The 15040-nt window shown below is 50.9% G+C and overlaps 1 protein-coding gene across 15 annotated transcripts in view; it reads right to left on the reverse strand.

Moving 5' to 3' along the window:
* CACNA1A (calcium voltage-gated channel subunit alpha1 A) overlaps window positions 1-15040 on the reverse strand; it is a 194538-nt gene that overhangs the window by 112897 nt on the left and 66601 nt on the right. For all 15 annotated transcript variants that reach the window (XM_078849574.1, XM_078849576.1, XM_078849570.1 and 12 more), the window contains exons 4-5: window positions 3894-3999; window positions 1249-1388 (exon numbers count right to left, since the gene is read on the reverse strand). In XM_078849574.1, the coding sequence (XP_078705700.1) occupies window positions 1249-1388; window positions 3894-3999 (246 nt within the window). The remainder of the gene's footprint in view (window positions 1-1248; window positions 1389-3893; window positions 4000-15040) is intronic.

Here is a 15040-nt window from a genome sequence, read left to right on the forward strand (position 1 = left end):
GAACATCAGACAGATCACAACTGTCAAGTGTCTGCAAGTGCTTGATCAACATTTCCTCCCATGACACAAAGTAGATAAGAGAAAGGGGAAGCACAGACGGAGGAGCAACATACCCCCAGTTCCTACAGCAAGTCAATGGCAAGACAGGACCCAGGAGTCTTGACTCCCAGCCCTCATCCTGATTTAACTACTAGATCTATCCTCCCAGTGCTGGGATAAAACCCAGGAGTCCTGATTCTAACAGAACCCAAGAGTCGTGGCTTCCCAGGCTGCTGCTCTGACTAGTAGGCAACATTGTCATATTCCGCTCCTCCACGAAACTTTATATATTCAAGAATGGAGAGAAGAAAAAATTCCCAGCAGGCGACCATCATGCAGAACTCGAGAGTGAAAATGACACAAGCCAACACAATGGAAACACAACGTTATTTCTCCAGGAGTTATCCAAACACAAGACCTGCCCAGCAGATAAACCCAGAGAAATACTAAGTGAACAAGTACGACAGGTTCAAAGATGAAGAAACAACTCCAACACACATCAGCCTTCAATTCCACAGCCCCCGCGGAGGAGCAGTGACAGAGGGACAGAAGCAGGAAGCTATGGGGAAGTTAAACTGCAGAGAACTTCTGCAAACTCTCAGTGGGGTTCTCTTGGCAAACGAGGCCTGCTGAAAGGGGGTCCCAGCACTCATTAGGGACCAGGGATCTCCGATGAATGGAAGGTCTCTAGCTCCAGCCACCCCAGCAGTAACAACGTCTCAGCACCAGCAGAGAGAGGCTATTGTTCCACAGCCCTAGAACTCCCAAAGCAGGTTGCAAAGCAGCAGGGATACGAAGCACTGGGGACCTGACTAGCGTGAATCTGCAGCATGGCAGCCAGGCCGGCTCCGCCCATCGCACAAAGCCCCAGGCTTTAATAAAGCCACTGAGCCCGTCTGTCCCACTCTCCTGCTTCTAAAACACCATCCACACATTAACCCTCACAACCGCTTGGGGAAAGTGAGACGCACAGATCTGCCCAAGGCCATATGGACGGAGGCAGAGATGAGAACAGAACCCAGGAGTCCCAACTGCCTGTTGGCCACTCTAATCACTTCCTTCTAATCTGAGAATCGAACCCAGGTGTCCTGACTCCTGGTCGGACTGCTTTAGCCACCAGACAACCACTAGCCCAAGCTACCTCCCCCCAGTTCAAGAAAGTTTGTACCCTGGTCTGCAAGATGGAGAGGGTAAAAAACAGCTACTCACCCTGTGAGAACCACCACGAAGTCCATCACATTCCATCCATTCCTCAGATAGGAGCCTTTGTGGAAAGCAAACCCTAAGGCGATGATTTTAATTCCAGCCTCGAAACAAAAGATTCCGATGAAATATGGTTCTGTGTCATCCTGGGGGAGAGAAGGGGCAGGGAAATGCAGACAGTGAATATAATGAAAACAGTAACAATCCATGGGGCTTCTAGAGGGTCTCAAAGCACTTGAGGGCCATTCATGAAACCTCACAAGCCACTGTGAGATGTGGGGAAACTGAAGCACAGAGAAGGGAAGGGACTTGACTCAGGCCACACCATGGTGAAGTGGCAGGGAGGAAACAGAGGGGTCCTGGCTCTCAGAACCTGGCTCTAACCACTAGATCACATTTTCTTCCCAGAGCAGAAACAGAGCCCAGAAGTCCCTGGTTCTCTGTGCTCTGACTACTAGACTACACTCTCTTCCCACAGAGAAGAGGTTCTGCCCGAGAGGGGGTAGCGTGAATGTCAGAATGGACGTGAAAATAATTCCAAGAAAACAGTTTTGTTTCAGCTCTACATGGTCTGGGGTACAAAGAGAGAGAAAGAGGTGAATGGAGATAGACAGACAGACAGACAGATTACCAAAAATCCACCCCCAAGATTCCTAGAAGCCCCAAATCCAGTGGAATGGAAACTGTTGTCACTTTCCAGGCATTCCAGGCTGGCTCAGATTTTCATGGCCTGAGTAGGGAGGAATCTAGGACAAGCTGCTGCAGAGATAACACAGCCAGGGTCCGGTGGGACAAGGGAACTGAAGCAGTTGTGTGGGAGGCATGTGCCACTGTCCCAGCTCCCAGCGTAAAGGCAGAAAGCAGGACATGAAGAGAACAGCTAGAAAGGGGGATGTAAAGGCAGCCCACTCTGGTGCAGCGGTCCAAGGGCCCAGCTGCATGAGGAAATTATCCCAGAATAACATAGGGTGTGAATTTAAAATGCAATAGCTATTCAGGAATAACTCCATGTGTGGACAAATATACTCGGGAATAAAAGCGTCCAGATGGGGAGTTATTCTGGTCAATTTCCCAACATACATAAGAGCTACGCATGGCACTGCACCCCATAGTCTTCACAGTGATGTTGGGATATGATTATGACATAATTATGATGCATTTTACGCAAGATAGGTCATGGGAGGTTTCATTGGAAAATTTATGATTTTCTGAATATGACTATCTTATTTGTATGCATATATCTTTTTTGTATCTGAAGTTATGAATATTGACTGTGTATCTGTATTTCCAATGTAGTTACATCTGGGTAACGCCCACTAGAGAAGATGCTTTCAGCCTAGATAGTGGGTGGGGAAGGGCCTATTCAGGGCAATGGGCCATTAGGCAAAACGATAGGCCTTCGGACAGTGGTACTGGTGACCCCTTTCACATAGCCAGCCTCTGAGTGCGACCCCCCTTATAAATTAAAAACACTTTTTAATATATTTAACACCATTATAAATGCTGGAGGCAAAGCAGGGCTTGGGGTGGGGGCTGACAGCTCACAACCCCCCATGTAATAAGCTCGTGATCCCCTGAGGGGTCCTGACCCCCAGTTTGAGAACCCTTGCCTTAGGAGAAGCTTATGTCCCACCTGGTGATGAGCCTTCCTGAGAACACTCCAAACAGCCTGTGAGTAATGGTTGCTATAACTCTACAAGGACATGTGATCAGACTACATAACGCTGGACTCCATCTTGGGATGTCAGTATTTTTCCACACACTGGTTTGGAAACTAAGCTTTGAAACAAAGGGCTCCTGCCATATGCAAAAGCTATGTAAGGCAGGGAGTGACATCATCAGGTGGCCTTCACTCCCTACACAGGAAAACTCCTGGAAACAGCCGAGGAACAAAGACTGAACTGGGGGAAGAGCTGGACCCAGGCTAAAGGGATTTCTAGCATGTGAATGAAACACCTGGGGATTCCAAGCTGTAAAGCAAGTGCAGCCGGCCCCTTAAGAATCTGCAACCTGCTTCTATCATCTCTTAGGGTGAGAATCTGCTATTCATATCCAATTTATCTAGTATATTAAGTTTAGTTTGCGTTTTTGTTTATTTGCTAGGTAATCTGCTTACATCTGTTTGATATCCCTTATAATCACTTAAAATCTATCTTTTGTAGTTAATAAACTAGTTTTTGCTTTATCTAAACTAGTGAGTTGGAGTGAAGTGTATGGGAATCATAGATCGGGGCAAAGGTTGAATATTCCTCTCCACATTGAGAGAGGGGGCAAATTTTATGAACTTATGCTGTACAGTTCCCTGTGCAGCACAAGATGGCATAATTTTGGGTTATATACTCCAGAGTGGGTGCGCACCTGGGGAGCTGGGAGTTGCCTTAGCTGTAGCCTTCCTATGCAGGGGGTGGTCAGAGAGCCTGCATGTAATTGCAGCTGGGTGTGTCCTCACCTGTATGTATGTTGGTGAAAGTGCAGGCTGGACGGCTTTGCAGCTTGTCACAGCACTGCAGTGTGAGAGGGAGCCCAGGCTGGTAGGCCAGGGGGCTTGGTGGTACTCCAGTTTCAGGTAGCATCCCGGGGGAACACATCACACTAAGTATTGGAGAACTTAGATAAATCCAGATAAGAAAGAAAGAGAGGCCCACACTCACCAGTCGTTCTGACATCGGGGTCTTGTCTTCATCAGGCAGGTGCTGCTCCAGAGCAAGAACAATGCAGTTTGCTATGATAGTAGCTAAAATCATGTATTCAAAAGGAGTGCAGCAGAGTCAAGGAAAGCTCAGCTCTTGGGGTGGCCCCCTGTGAGTGCTGGGAGCAAGGAGGACCCCTATGCCTCGATGACGGGAATCCCGCTCTCTCAAGGGCGCTGCTGTCTGTGCAGGATCATGTCTGTCCAAGGGTGTCTGCAGTCAGAAATACCCATGTCTCCCCAATTCCCGGAATCAGCTGCAGGGGCAGATGGAGTCTCCAGAGCCCTGATCCACCCAGCCCCAGACCTCTCCCTAGCCTACCTCACTGTTCCATGCAACCCAATGAACTCTCCCCACGGACAGATTGTTGGACCACTCCACAGGGTCCTAATCCTAAGACTCAGCCTGCTTCACCCTGATTGATGATCCTCACTCTGTGCGGCAGGGGGAACAACTCCCCCACTCCCTGCTGACAGCCCAGGAAGGGGAGGCAAGCCCAGCTCTGCTGTTGGTCAGTTTAACTTTGTGCGTGTGAGAGCAAAGCACCATAGTTAAGAGCATCTGATACTGTTAATAAGCCATTATGCAGTTCAACCATGTTGTATGCTGCTAACACCACCCAGAGTCCTATTTTTCTGACACAACCACACCTTCCCTACTGCATAACCATGCCTACAACCAGTGCATTCTGGGACAAACCAGGCAGCTATCCCATAATGCCTCAGCTGCCAAAGCAGACAGGGGTGAGTACTTTTCAGACATGATGGGTAAGGCTGAGAGTCTGTCACAGAGGTCACGGCCACCTGGAAGGCCATCAGAGCAGCGGTCCCTGGGGCCTCTGAGCAGAGGGTGGCTGGGGGCAGTCAGCCTCCACTGCCAGTACTGAGGCTAGCTGTCAGTCCCCGGGGTCCCCCAGGGCAGCATGTCCTGGAGTCCCCCAGAGCCGCGGCACCCCGGGGTCTCAGGCGCTGCTAAGTTTTAGTCGGGGTATTTATAGTAAAAGTCATGGACTGGTCATGGGCTATGAATTTTTGTTGCTCGCCCGTGACCTGTCCATGACTTTTACTAAAAATACCCGTGACTAAATCTTCACCTTAATGATGGGCAATGAGCCAAATTCTGCTTTCAGTTTATACCAATATAAATCTGGAGTAGCCCCACGTCATTCGGGATTTATATGGGCAGAGTGTGGTCAGAATCTGGCCCAGTGAGTGGACTGGGGTGGCTAAATGTTCGCTAAAGGAAGCATGAACTCGCAGCTGAAGCCCAGGGGAGACGGGGTCTGTACCTGACTCTGGGAGGGTAATCTAGGGGTCAGAGCAGGGAACTGAACTCCATTCCTGGCTCTGCCACTGACTCACTGTGTGACCATGAGCAAACCACTTCCCCTCCCCACATATTTTTGCTCCCTCTGCAAGAGGGTAGGTGTGGGGTTCAGAACCTTATCTAGGGAAGCTTCTGAGCATGCTTGGGATGCAGCACGCATGTGTCTCTAGTTCCCTGTCTCAGGTCCCCTTTCAAGCCCCATCCAACGCTGCGGCTCCACATAAAAGGGGTTAAACTGATCTCAGCAATTGACCTAAACACTGGGAAGAAAGCAGAGCTGTTGGAATATGCTGAACAGCTGAGGCTGGCCCAGTTTGCAGCGGGGCGGGGGCCTGGAAGCTTGGACTTCCGTGTGCTCCTTCTCCCAGGACTAGCACTGTCCGCTGCTGAGAACTGGAGCTCGCTGCAGGCCCTTCCTGTTCATCGATTGGTTTGTGGGGGAAAGAAGCCTGAATCAGTGGCCTGTGGGAGCAGATCCGACACCGGAGAAGTCAGAGGAGAGAGGGCTAGGAACATGCAGGGCAAGAGAGACAGAGGGAGGGAGAAGGAAGGTGAAAGTCAGAGCCATCCAGTTCTGTGGATCAGTTAAATCTTTTGCATTAAACAAACACCCTGAGCTCTGTTCCCCAACAGCACACCCCCACTCCCACGCAACGCTCCTTCCCAGAATGGGTTAGTCACTCAATTGTGCCACCAGATTTCTTCTCCTCTTCAGTCTTCACACCCCGCGCCCCTCATTGTCTATGATGCAGAGGGACCCCATCCAGGGAGGGGTTCGGAGGAGCTCGTGGGAAAAGGGAGCCAGATTGCTTGGTTTGCACTGGCCAATGGAGAGGGATAAGTAAGATTAGGCCTGTGTCTTGGGGGAAAATGAGTCCGCTTTTGAGGGTGGGTGCTGGGGGATAGGTATGTGGGAAGAATGCTAGTAACAACCAAAGTTAATCCCACAATGGTCTAGTAATGCACCTTACTGAGCTAGGAATTAACTAAACCCTTCCAGAGGGGGGTTGGTGTTGTTATCACCATTGTACAGAGAGGGATGTGATCTGCCTACGTGGCAGAACCAGGAAGAGAACCCCAGACTCCTAAGTCCCAGTCTCCTCTGCTCTAGCCAGGAGAACCCACTCCCTTCCAGATCCCGCGGTAGAACCCAGGAGTCCTGACTCCCAGCCCCCTCCCCCCACCCTAACCACTAGATCCCACTCCCCAAAATGAATCCTTCCTGTGCCATTAGACATCACTTAGGGCACAAACTATCCCAGGCCGCACTTTGCAAGTCCTCTCTGTTGTTAAGTCCCATAAGCTTTCCCTCTCTAAGTAGCATTTCCTGGAGGGATTGTTTTGGTCAGCCCCTTTCATACACTCCTCCTCTCCTAAAGCTGGGACTAGAACCCAGCAGTCCTGCCTCCCTATTCTAATCACGTGACAACACCACTCTACGTGACTGTGCCACATGCAACATGTATTGGCTCTGATTGCTCTCTGGGGTTACTTCTAGTCACCCTTGCAACATATTTTTAAAAGTCTGCATTAGACAGATATCAAACACATACATTTTTAAAAACATATTCACCCCAGTTGCACCCCATGGGTGAGGGGAACAGGTCTTCTCACTCACTCACACTCACACACAAACAAAGCTCCTTTTCTATTTTTAATTAAAAAAATCAAAGCAGCTTAGCCTTTAAAAGAAATGAAACTGCTGTATGAAGCCGCTGAATTGTATTTGACACATTAACTGGAAGACATGAGGAGTACAACAGCTGACAAGCACAGCAAGTGGCTTGTTAAGACAGCAGCAAGGTCTAGGGTTTTCAGCCAGGTGGTTGCTAATAGGTTCAGAGGGGTCATGACCATCCTCCCTGTCTTTTTGGCTAGGAGAAAGGATTGCGGGGGAGAGCCCTGAAATCTTTTTCTCTTGAAACACAGAGCCACTGTATATAAAAAGTAGAGAACCACTTGACTAGTGGTTAGAGCAGGGATCTGGAAGCAAAGACTCCTGGGCTGCATTCCCAGCTGGGAGCGAAGTGGGCTCTCGTGGTTAGAGCAGGGAACTTGGAACCAGGACTCCTTGCTGTTATCCTGACTTGGGAAAATCACTTCCTTTTGCTGCGACAATATAGAGCTGAGATGTTACACACAAACCAAACTGTAACAGCAAACACAGAGCAAGCAGCCAACGTTCCCACAGGCAGAGCGGCCTGAGAAACTGCAGTGTAACAGTATTCAACGAGGGCAGCTCCTCTGTGCAGGAACCTATTTCAGCACCAGGGCTAGCTCCTCACTGAGCTGCTCTGCTCAGCTCGGCCCTGTGACCCTGCAAGGGAGAGTTTTGCTTTGCTTTGGATGTGTTTTCAGGCCAGGCTCCCACCTTGCTGGATCCTAGAGCCCGGGCTTCAGGCCGAGCCCGAACATCTACACCGCAATTAAACAGCCCCTGAGCCCGAGTCAGCTGAAATGGGCCAGCCGTGGGTGGCTAATTACAGTATAGACATACCCTGAAGGTCTTAATTCTGAGGGCAGAGGGAGAAATTTACAACATCAGGAGAAAAACAGAACTTCATCCCTGGCTTCGCCTCCCAGGTCAGAGAGCCCCTGCCTGCCACAGCCTCCCTTGCCACCAAACTGTGCTGTTAGGTTCCAGAGTTGCCAGCCCTACTGCTGAGGGCTGAATATTGCCCCGTGGCTTGGTAACTGCACAATGTCTCCTGGGGTCCTTGCTCCCCCTGTGCCCATTGCCACCGCCCCAAGCACTGGGACTGAGCTCCCTGCTCTCCAGCCTCCCTGACCCCCAGCCTTCCAGCCTCACGCCCTGCGTCACCCTAGCATACAGCCCTTCTGAGGCTCCACAGGTCCCAGTTCATTTCAGCACCAAGGTTGTAGTCCAAACCCTATGGTCTTACTCCATCCACCTGACCTTGAGTCTCTCCATCCTCCTCTTCAGGTACCTGCCCTTTGCTGGGTCCTTCCAGCCAAACTGCACACTGCTGGTGCAGGAACCTTCTTCTCCGCAGCTCCAGCCATTTGGAACAGCATCTCTCTCCTCCTTTCCCATCACTCTCCACTCACCCAGCACCAGCCTCCTCCCTGTCCTGCCAACCCATCTCTAGAGCCCTGGAAATCTGCAGCTATCCACTTTATATCCACGAAGCATGTTTGCAGATCACGGATTAGATGCGGGATACAAATTTTGTATCTCCGCAACGCACTCCCGCACTGTGAGCACTAGAGCGAACAGCCCCCCTCTCCTCCCCACATATCATTCTACCTCCGCCTCATTGAAAATCACTGCTGGACACTCCCACCCCTTCCCCACTTGTGACTCTGAATTCCTTTTCCCCAGCTGTTCTTCGGCTCCAAAGTCAGGATAATTAACTCTTTGAGGCCTTTTGGGGTTCCATGGGTGACAGCTTTGGGAGCCCCCTCCCCACCCTGTTCCCCCTATCCCCTTGGCACGCAGCAGAGAGAGTTGTCTCAGCGAAGATCCATCTGTAAGTTTTGTCATTAAAAAATAAACTCAAATATTTTATGTCTCCACCAAGAAGCTTTTACTTTTGCAAACGGTATTGATTCAATCCTAGAGGCAACTGGCAGCTGTCCCAGGAGTTTAATCAATAGGACAGCACCACCCTGCAGAGTCTAGCTTCAAACAACCCCATCCATAGTTTCTACCCAGGTCTTCCGCAACTGCTGATCATTTCACGCTGCTCCCCAGTTTGAAGCCAGGTCTGTGGGGATGAGAGGGTTCACTGCATTGATCAAAGTGCCCCTGTGGCCTGATCAGGGCTACAGTGACCCCTTGGAGCTCTCTGCCATTACAGCCATTTGTCACTCTTCCAAGGTTTTGATTGGATTCTGATAGGGCCAAGGAGATGGGATGACAGGGAACCAGCAACTTGTCTCAGAGATCCCCAACCTTCCTGCAAAGTTCCCCTGGGAACCAGAGAACTCAGAGGTGAAATTAACATCAGTTTGGGCAAGGCTGAAGCTGTGATGTCTTCCTCCTCCTCTGCTGAGCTGTCCCGAACCAGGAAGTCTCTCAGGAGAGAGCAGGAGGGAGAGGGCAGACAAGTAGGAGGGAGAGGGGGCATTGGGTCTGTCTTTCTGCATTGGAGAATGTTACTCTGACCCAGAGATATTGGGTCAACCTCATCCCTGGTGTTGAGTTAAGTACCGCACTGGCAACAGGGTTGGGTTGGGCCCAAAAAGAGCGTGGTTCTCCAAAATGAGAAGAGACGAGAAGACAAGTTAATGGGTAGCTACATTTACTCCCAACCCTCCTAGGATTCACACAATTAAAGCCAATTTCTGCTCCCTTTTTCCTCTAGGTTAACTCAGGATCACCACACAGCTTTTCCTCAGGAACATCTGTTATTCCCTGGGCACATGGGGTTGACACCCTCCTCCTGAACCCCAAAGGATCAGAGATGCCCTCCCGTGCGCTTTGCAACCAAGATTCCAAGCTATCCAAAGAGAGCCACCCCCGCCCCTGCCTCTGCACTGTGTCTCTCTCTTCCGGCTGCCAGCATTTCCCCTTTTATGAGAAGCACCCCATGAGGAAACACATAAACCTGATGGCCTCTTGAAAAGAGAATAAAGGAGGGAAATGGTGCCCCAGACCACTGGTCCTGAGGGGCTGTTCCTCTGGGGCTGGGCCCCTCCTGCTCTCCTCCCTGTGGCTGAGTGCCTGCCTGGTGCTGAAATGTGCAGTCTAGCACCATGTCTCTCCGCTCCGCACAGATCCTGCTGAAATGTATGTTTCAACCCCCACAGCAATAATTTGGCAAGAACCCAAGTTCCTGCACAAGCACTGGCTGGCACTCAGGCTCCTGGAGAGGAGATGGAACCAGCCGCTGGTGCCAAATGTGTAGCAGCTCCGTGACCTGAACTACAGGCCTCCGGAAATGGGCCCGAGACTGCCCCGCGACGATCTCCTTCCTCATGCTCACGGGGAGGCTTTGGTGATCAAAGCCACAGCCACCTCCAAAGCACAGCGTGGCCAATCAGCTGCCCTGTGCTGTTTAGGATTCAAACACACCCCAAATCTGATCTGCAGATCTCAGAGTGAGCTACTAACATCAGCATCGCTGCCCCCCGCCACATGGGTCAGCGTCATTATCCCCATTCTACAGAGAAGGGAAGAAACTCACCCCCAATTTCACACAAAGCATCACTAAGAACAAAGCCCCAGCTCCCAGTTCCACACCTGCAATCACTAGACCGGTCGAGTGACAGGAGTCCTCCCTCCCAATCCCCCTGCTCTCACCACCAGAACACACTCCCCTCCCAGAGTCAGGAAATGAGCCCAGGGGTCCTGCCTCCCAGCTCCCTGCTCTCACCATTGGAACCCACTGCCTTCCTGCAGGTGGACAGGAATTTCCAGGCTCTGACTAACCAGGCCTCCTTCTTCAGCATTACAGTCTGGGGGGGGGGGGGGAAAGTGGCCTCATTATTAGGCCTCATAAAGGAATGGAAAATACAAGGTCTGTGATCAGATGGGGAACAAGCGGAGTGACCCAGGGCTAGTCACAGGATTCCTGGATGGTGCTGAGTGAATAAGGTGGGTGAGGGAAGGGAAGTGAGTCCAGGTTTGCGCCAAATGCATCCCCAGAGAAGAGGTCTATTAACGTCACAGCCAGGAGCTGTGCACAGGCCTGCTCGTGCCATTACTCCACTGAAAGGTTCTTATCGAGCAAGGGAGGGAGGGGGAGGAGATGGGGAAAGACAGATGGATAGACACATAGACTGATAGACAGACAGATGTGTTAAAGGGGGCTCCCGAAGCGGGAGAGCACATCCCTATCACACTCCCTTTCACGGCTGCTGCATGGGAGGTCTGGGGGTGTCCATGGAGAAGCTTAGGTGCCTTGGAAGTGGCTGTTCTGATTTGGGGCAGGAAAGGCCACCCCAAACCCTGGTGCTTTGGGATGTGGTGGCAGGTTTGTTTCCTGCTTATCCCTTTGTGGTCAGGGGCAGCTGAGCTCGCAAGGGCAGCCCGGCTGCGAGGACAGCCGTGGCAGCTGGTCTGAGTGGCACTAAGCGCTCGTCCTTTGGCTCTATGCTCCCCCCGGCCGCATACACACTTTTAATTGGCAAGACAATTTCAGTTGCTTTTCTCTGGCACTGCAGTTTCCGAGCTCGTCGAAGCTGAATCCAAACCTCCTCCAGCGAAGAGGAGGGAGAGAGGCAGCCAGGTCCTATCACGCAGCGCTCAGCACATGAGCTCTAGGAGCGGAGAACATGGAACACGCACTCGAGCCAAGGCATTACTGCAATTGCACATTTTCAGGCAGAAGGCTTTTTTAACCAGTGTGCTCAGCAATTATTTGGTGCCATTCCGATGACAGATAACTCATCCCAGGCTGCTTATCAAGCAAATGCCCCTAGTTCCAGCTCCTCAGCCTGCCTTCCCCAGGGTACCACAGCACCTCCGTCCTCAAATAACGCCACTCACAGACTAGGCTACCCTGGGCACTCAGACTAACTCTGGCCTGGCTAACTCTGCTGTGAAGACATACCCTCACCCTCCCCTCACTTCCCAGCCTCTATCCTGTTTCTCCACCCAGCTTCCCCAGTGCCTTCTCTTCTACAGCTCCCACAGCCTGGTACAGCCTGCTTCAATCTCCCTCTACTCCCCTCCCCGCTTCCTCCAGTTATCTTGTACTGGGCTCTGTTCAGTCCATCTAATCTCAGTGCAAGAGCCTTCCCCTCTGCAGCTCCTGCTCTCAGCATCACCCCCCACCCATGTCTCATCAGCTCTTCATCTAAGTGCAAATGACATCTGAAAAAAAACCTCTTTCCTTTCTTGCCTGTGCCTCATAATTCCACTCTCTATGTTTCTGGCCTTACAAATGCTATGATTAAGTCACCATACAACGTCTCTGCACCATGGCTAGGTCACTTACTTCAGATTAATAAATAAATGATAATAATTTACATTTATATAACGTCTTGCTTCTGAAAGCACTTTCCAGATTATGGCCACATCCCCAGACTGGGTAAATCAGCAGAGCTTTTTTTAAGTCAATGGAGCTACACTGATTTATACCAGCCGGGGATCTGTTCCTATATAGCAGTTCAACCAGCACTGGCATGCACCCACTTCCGGGATGCTGCACCTTTTTCACAGCTGCACAGCAATACTGCACAGAGATCATCTGCCCAGCACTGAGAGGCAGCCACCTCTGAAATGGGACATGGCAGCTTTGTAACAGTCACAAAGCAATGTTATGTAATAATTTAGGTCAGGAAATTAAAAAGAATCCCCCATGTGCAACTGAAACAACATGGAAATTTCAGGCAGAAGGTAACTACCCAAAATGCCCAAGACACCAGAGATAACACCCTTGTCTCTTCTAGGGGGGTAAGTGCCATGGGATCGGACAGAATTCCAGCACCAGGCCTTAATGAAACATAAAAAACATCAGCACTTGGGTTTACCTTGGAGGTTTCCCATCCACATATTGTGTAGACTCAACTCTGCTTAGGTTGCAGACCACATGGGATTAGGCAGCAACCCCTGCCTGTTGGCCTAATTCCCACCTTTGGGTGTTCACAAGGCTGGGAAGACTGCTGTCGTGCTGCCTATTATGAGGACAGTTAGTTCCAACTTCTTGGAGGCTGTCCTGAGGCTCCAGGTGGAGTGGGGTCAGGAAGAGATTTAATCAGAGAGAAGAGGGAATGACAGAGGGAAATATCTGCCCACTGGAGGAGTGAGGAAATGGCCAGGCCTGGCTGGATCAACCTGCATGGGTGGCTTTTATCGGGGTGTACGGACTGCAGAGGATGATGCGGTGCAAACTTGGCTGCTGCTGGCTGTAGTAGGAGAATCACCAGATCCCCGAAAGCAGCCTAAAAGTGTGTGAGGGGAGAGAAAATGAGAGAATGGGGGAAAGGGCTGGAGAAGAGAAAGAGGCAGGAGAGAGAGAGAGAGAAGATAGAAGAAAGAAAAAAGAATTGAGAGAGGGAGCACATAACGGAAAGAGGGAATGGGGGAGGAGGAGAGAGAATGGAAACAGAGATGGAAGAGAGGGAGAGAAAGCAAGAGGAGGAGACAGCAGAAGGAGAAGAGAGGAAAGTAGTGGAAAGAGGAAGAAGGCTCACCCCATGGCTGCTGGCTGCAGAGAAAAAGCTCCTGCCAGATCACGTGTGATGCCTACAACTGTCTCCCTCTCATTAATTTCACTATCAAACAAGCCGCGGTATCACAGCCTGGATTCCTTCGTGATGAAATATTTAACTAGGAGGAACCCAGCCGAGATCAAAGATCCTCGTTTACAGCGGGACCCCGGGGAGAGTTACACAGAAGCCGCTGCTGGGATTAACCGAGGGCACACACCTCTGCCACGCAAAGAGGAAACCAACCACGTCATCAGGTCCCCTGCGGGTCAGGGGCCAACGGCAGGAGATTCCTGGCCTTGTTTTCCTACGGGGGTAACATATGGAGGGGGCGGGGGCCGAGCCACCAAGGTTCACGGGCCTGCTGCTGTACAATAGGAAGGGGCCTAGATACCATGGGGATGGGCATCACGTAGTTAGCTAGACAGGTCAGGCTCATATTAAGCAACCTCAGGAGTAAGAGCTGGTCCTAGATCCCAGGGAATGTTCCAATGTGTCTGCAACAGAGAGACAAGGAGACGTATGGATCAGGGACAGCGAGAGAAGACTAGCCGGCCACTGGTGCTGGGCACAGGCAAAGAGAGCAGGACAGTGACAAGAGACAACCCCTCCCCACGGGAGTCAGAGGGAAGGGCAGAGACAGCCCCTCCACCCCCCACCCCCCCAGTGCAAGACAAAATCTAGTTGTGTCACACAACCCACAGCTTCAATTAAAGCCAATTTCTGCTCCCTTTTCCCTCTAGGTTAACTCAGGATCACCACACAGCTTTTCCTCAGGAACATCTGTTATTCCCTGGGCACACAGGGCTGACACCCTCCTCCTGAACCCCAAAGGATCAGAGATGCCCTCCCGTGCGCTTTGCAACCGAGATTCCAAGCTATCCAAAGAGAGCCACCCCCGCCCCTGCCTCTGCACTGTGTCTCTCTCTTCCGGCTGCCAGCATTTCCCCTTTTATGAGAAGCACCCCATGCGGAAACACATAAACCTGATGGCCTCTTGAAAAGAGGATAAAGGAGGGAAATGGTGCCCCAGACCACTGGTCCTGAGGGGCTGTTCATTCTTCACCCCTGATCACACACAGAACAAATGGACCTTTGTCATGCAGAGGTATGCTGGTTTGGGCTTGGATTTTTGTGTGTGTATCACAGCATCTCCTACTCAGATTAAACTAAAGAGAACCTCTCAAGAGAAAAGTCACGTACTCACAAATAAAACATCTTTCTCTGTGCGGCTAACACCCTGCTAGGCTGCTAGCATCAGGAGAATCTGCACAAGCCCATTTGGTTATCACTGCGTCTGCGAGTCTCTCCGCTCAGGGGCCGAGTTTCACCGTGTGTGTCTTTAGTGGATTTCAGTCTCTGGTTCTCCTGCGCTAATGCTAGGCGGCTGGGGTTTGAGTTCAGAACGAAAGACATGTTGTGAGCTAAAGTCAGCCGAAGCCAAAGTGAGTCATTCCATTGACTTCAGTGGGCTTTGGATCAGGCTTGTCACTGAAATGTTAAGAAAAGATATTAACTGAAAGGCCTCGAAGAGGCCCTCCCTTCTCTCATACCTTAACAGACTCTATCATCTAGAACCTAAAATTATTTCACAAGGATAGAATGACAAGCCAGGAACAGAACCCAGGAATCCTGGCTCCTAGTCTCTGCATTAGACCCCCACT

Source organism: Lepidochelys kempii, chromosome 20 (assembly GCF_965140285.1).
Source record: "Lepidochelys kempii isolate rLepKem1 chromosome 20, rLepKem1.hap1, whole genome shotgun sequence".
NCBI classification, from domain to species: Eukaryota; Metazoa; Chordata; order Testudines; family Cheloniidae; genus Lepidochelys; species Lepidochelys kempii.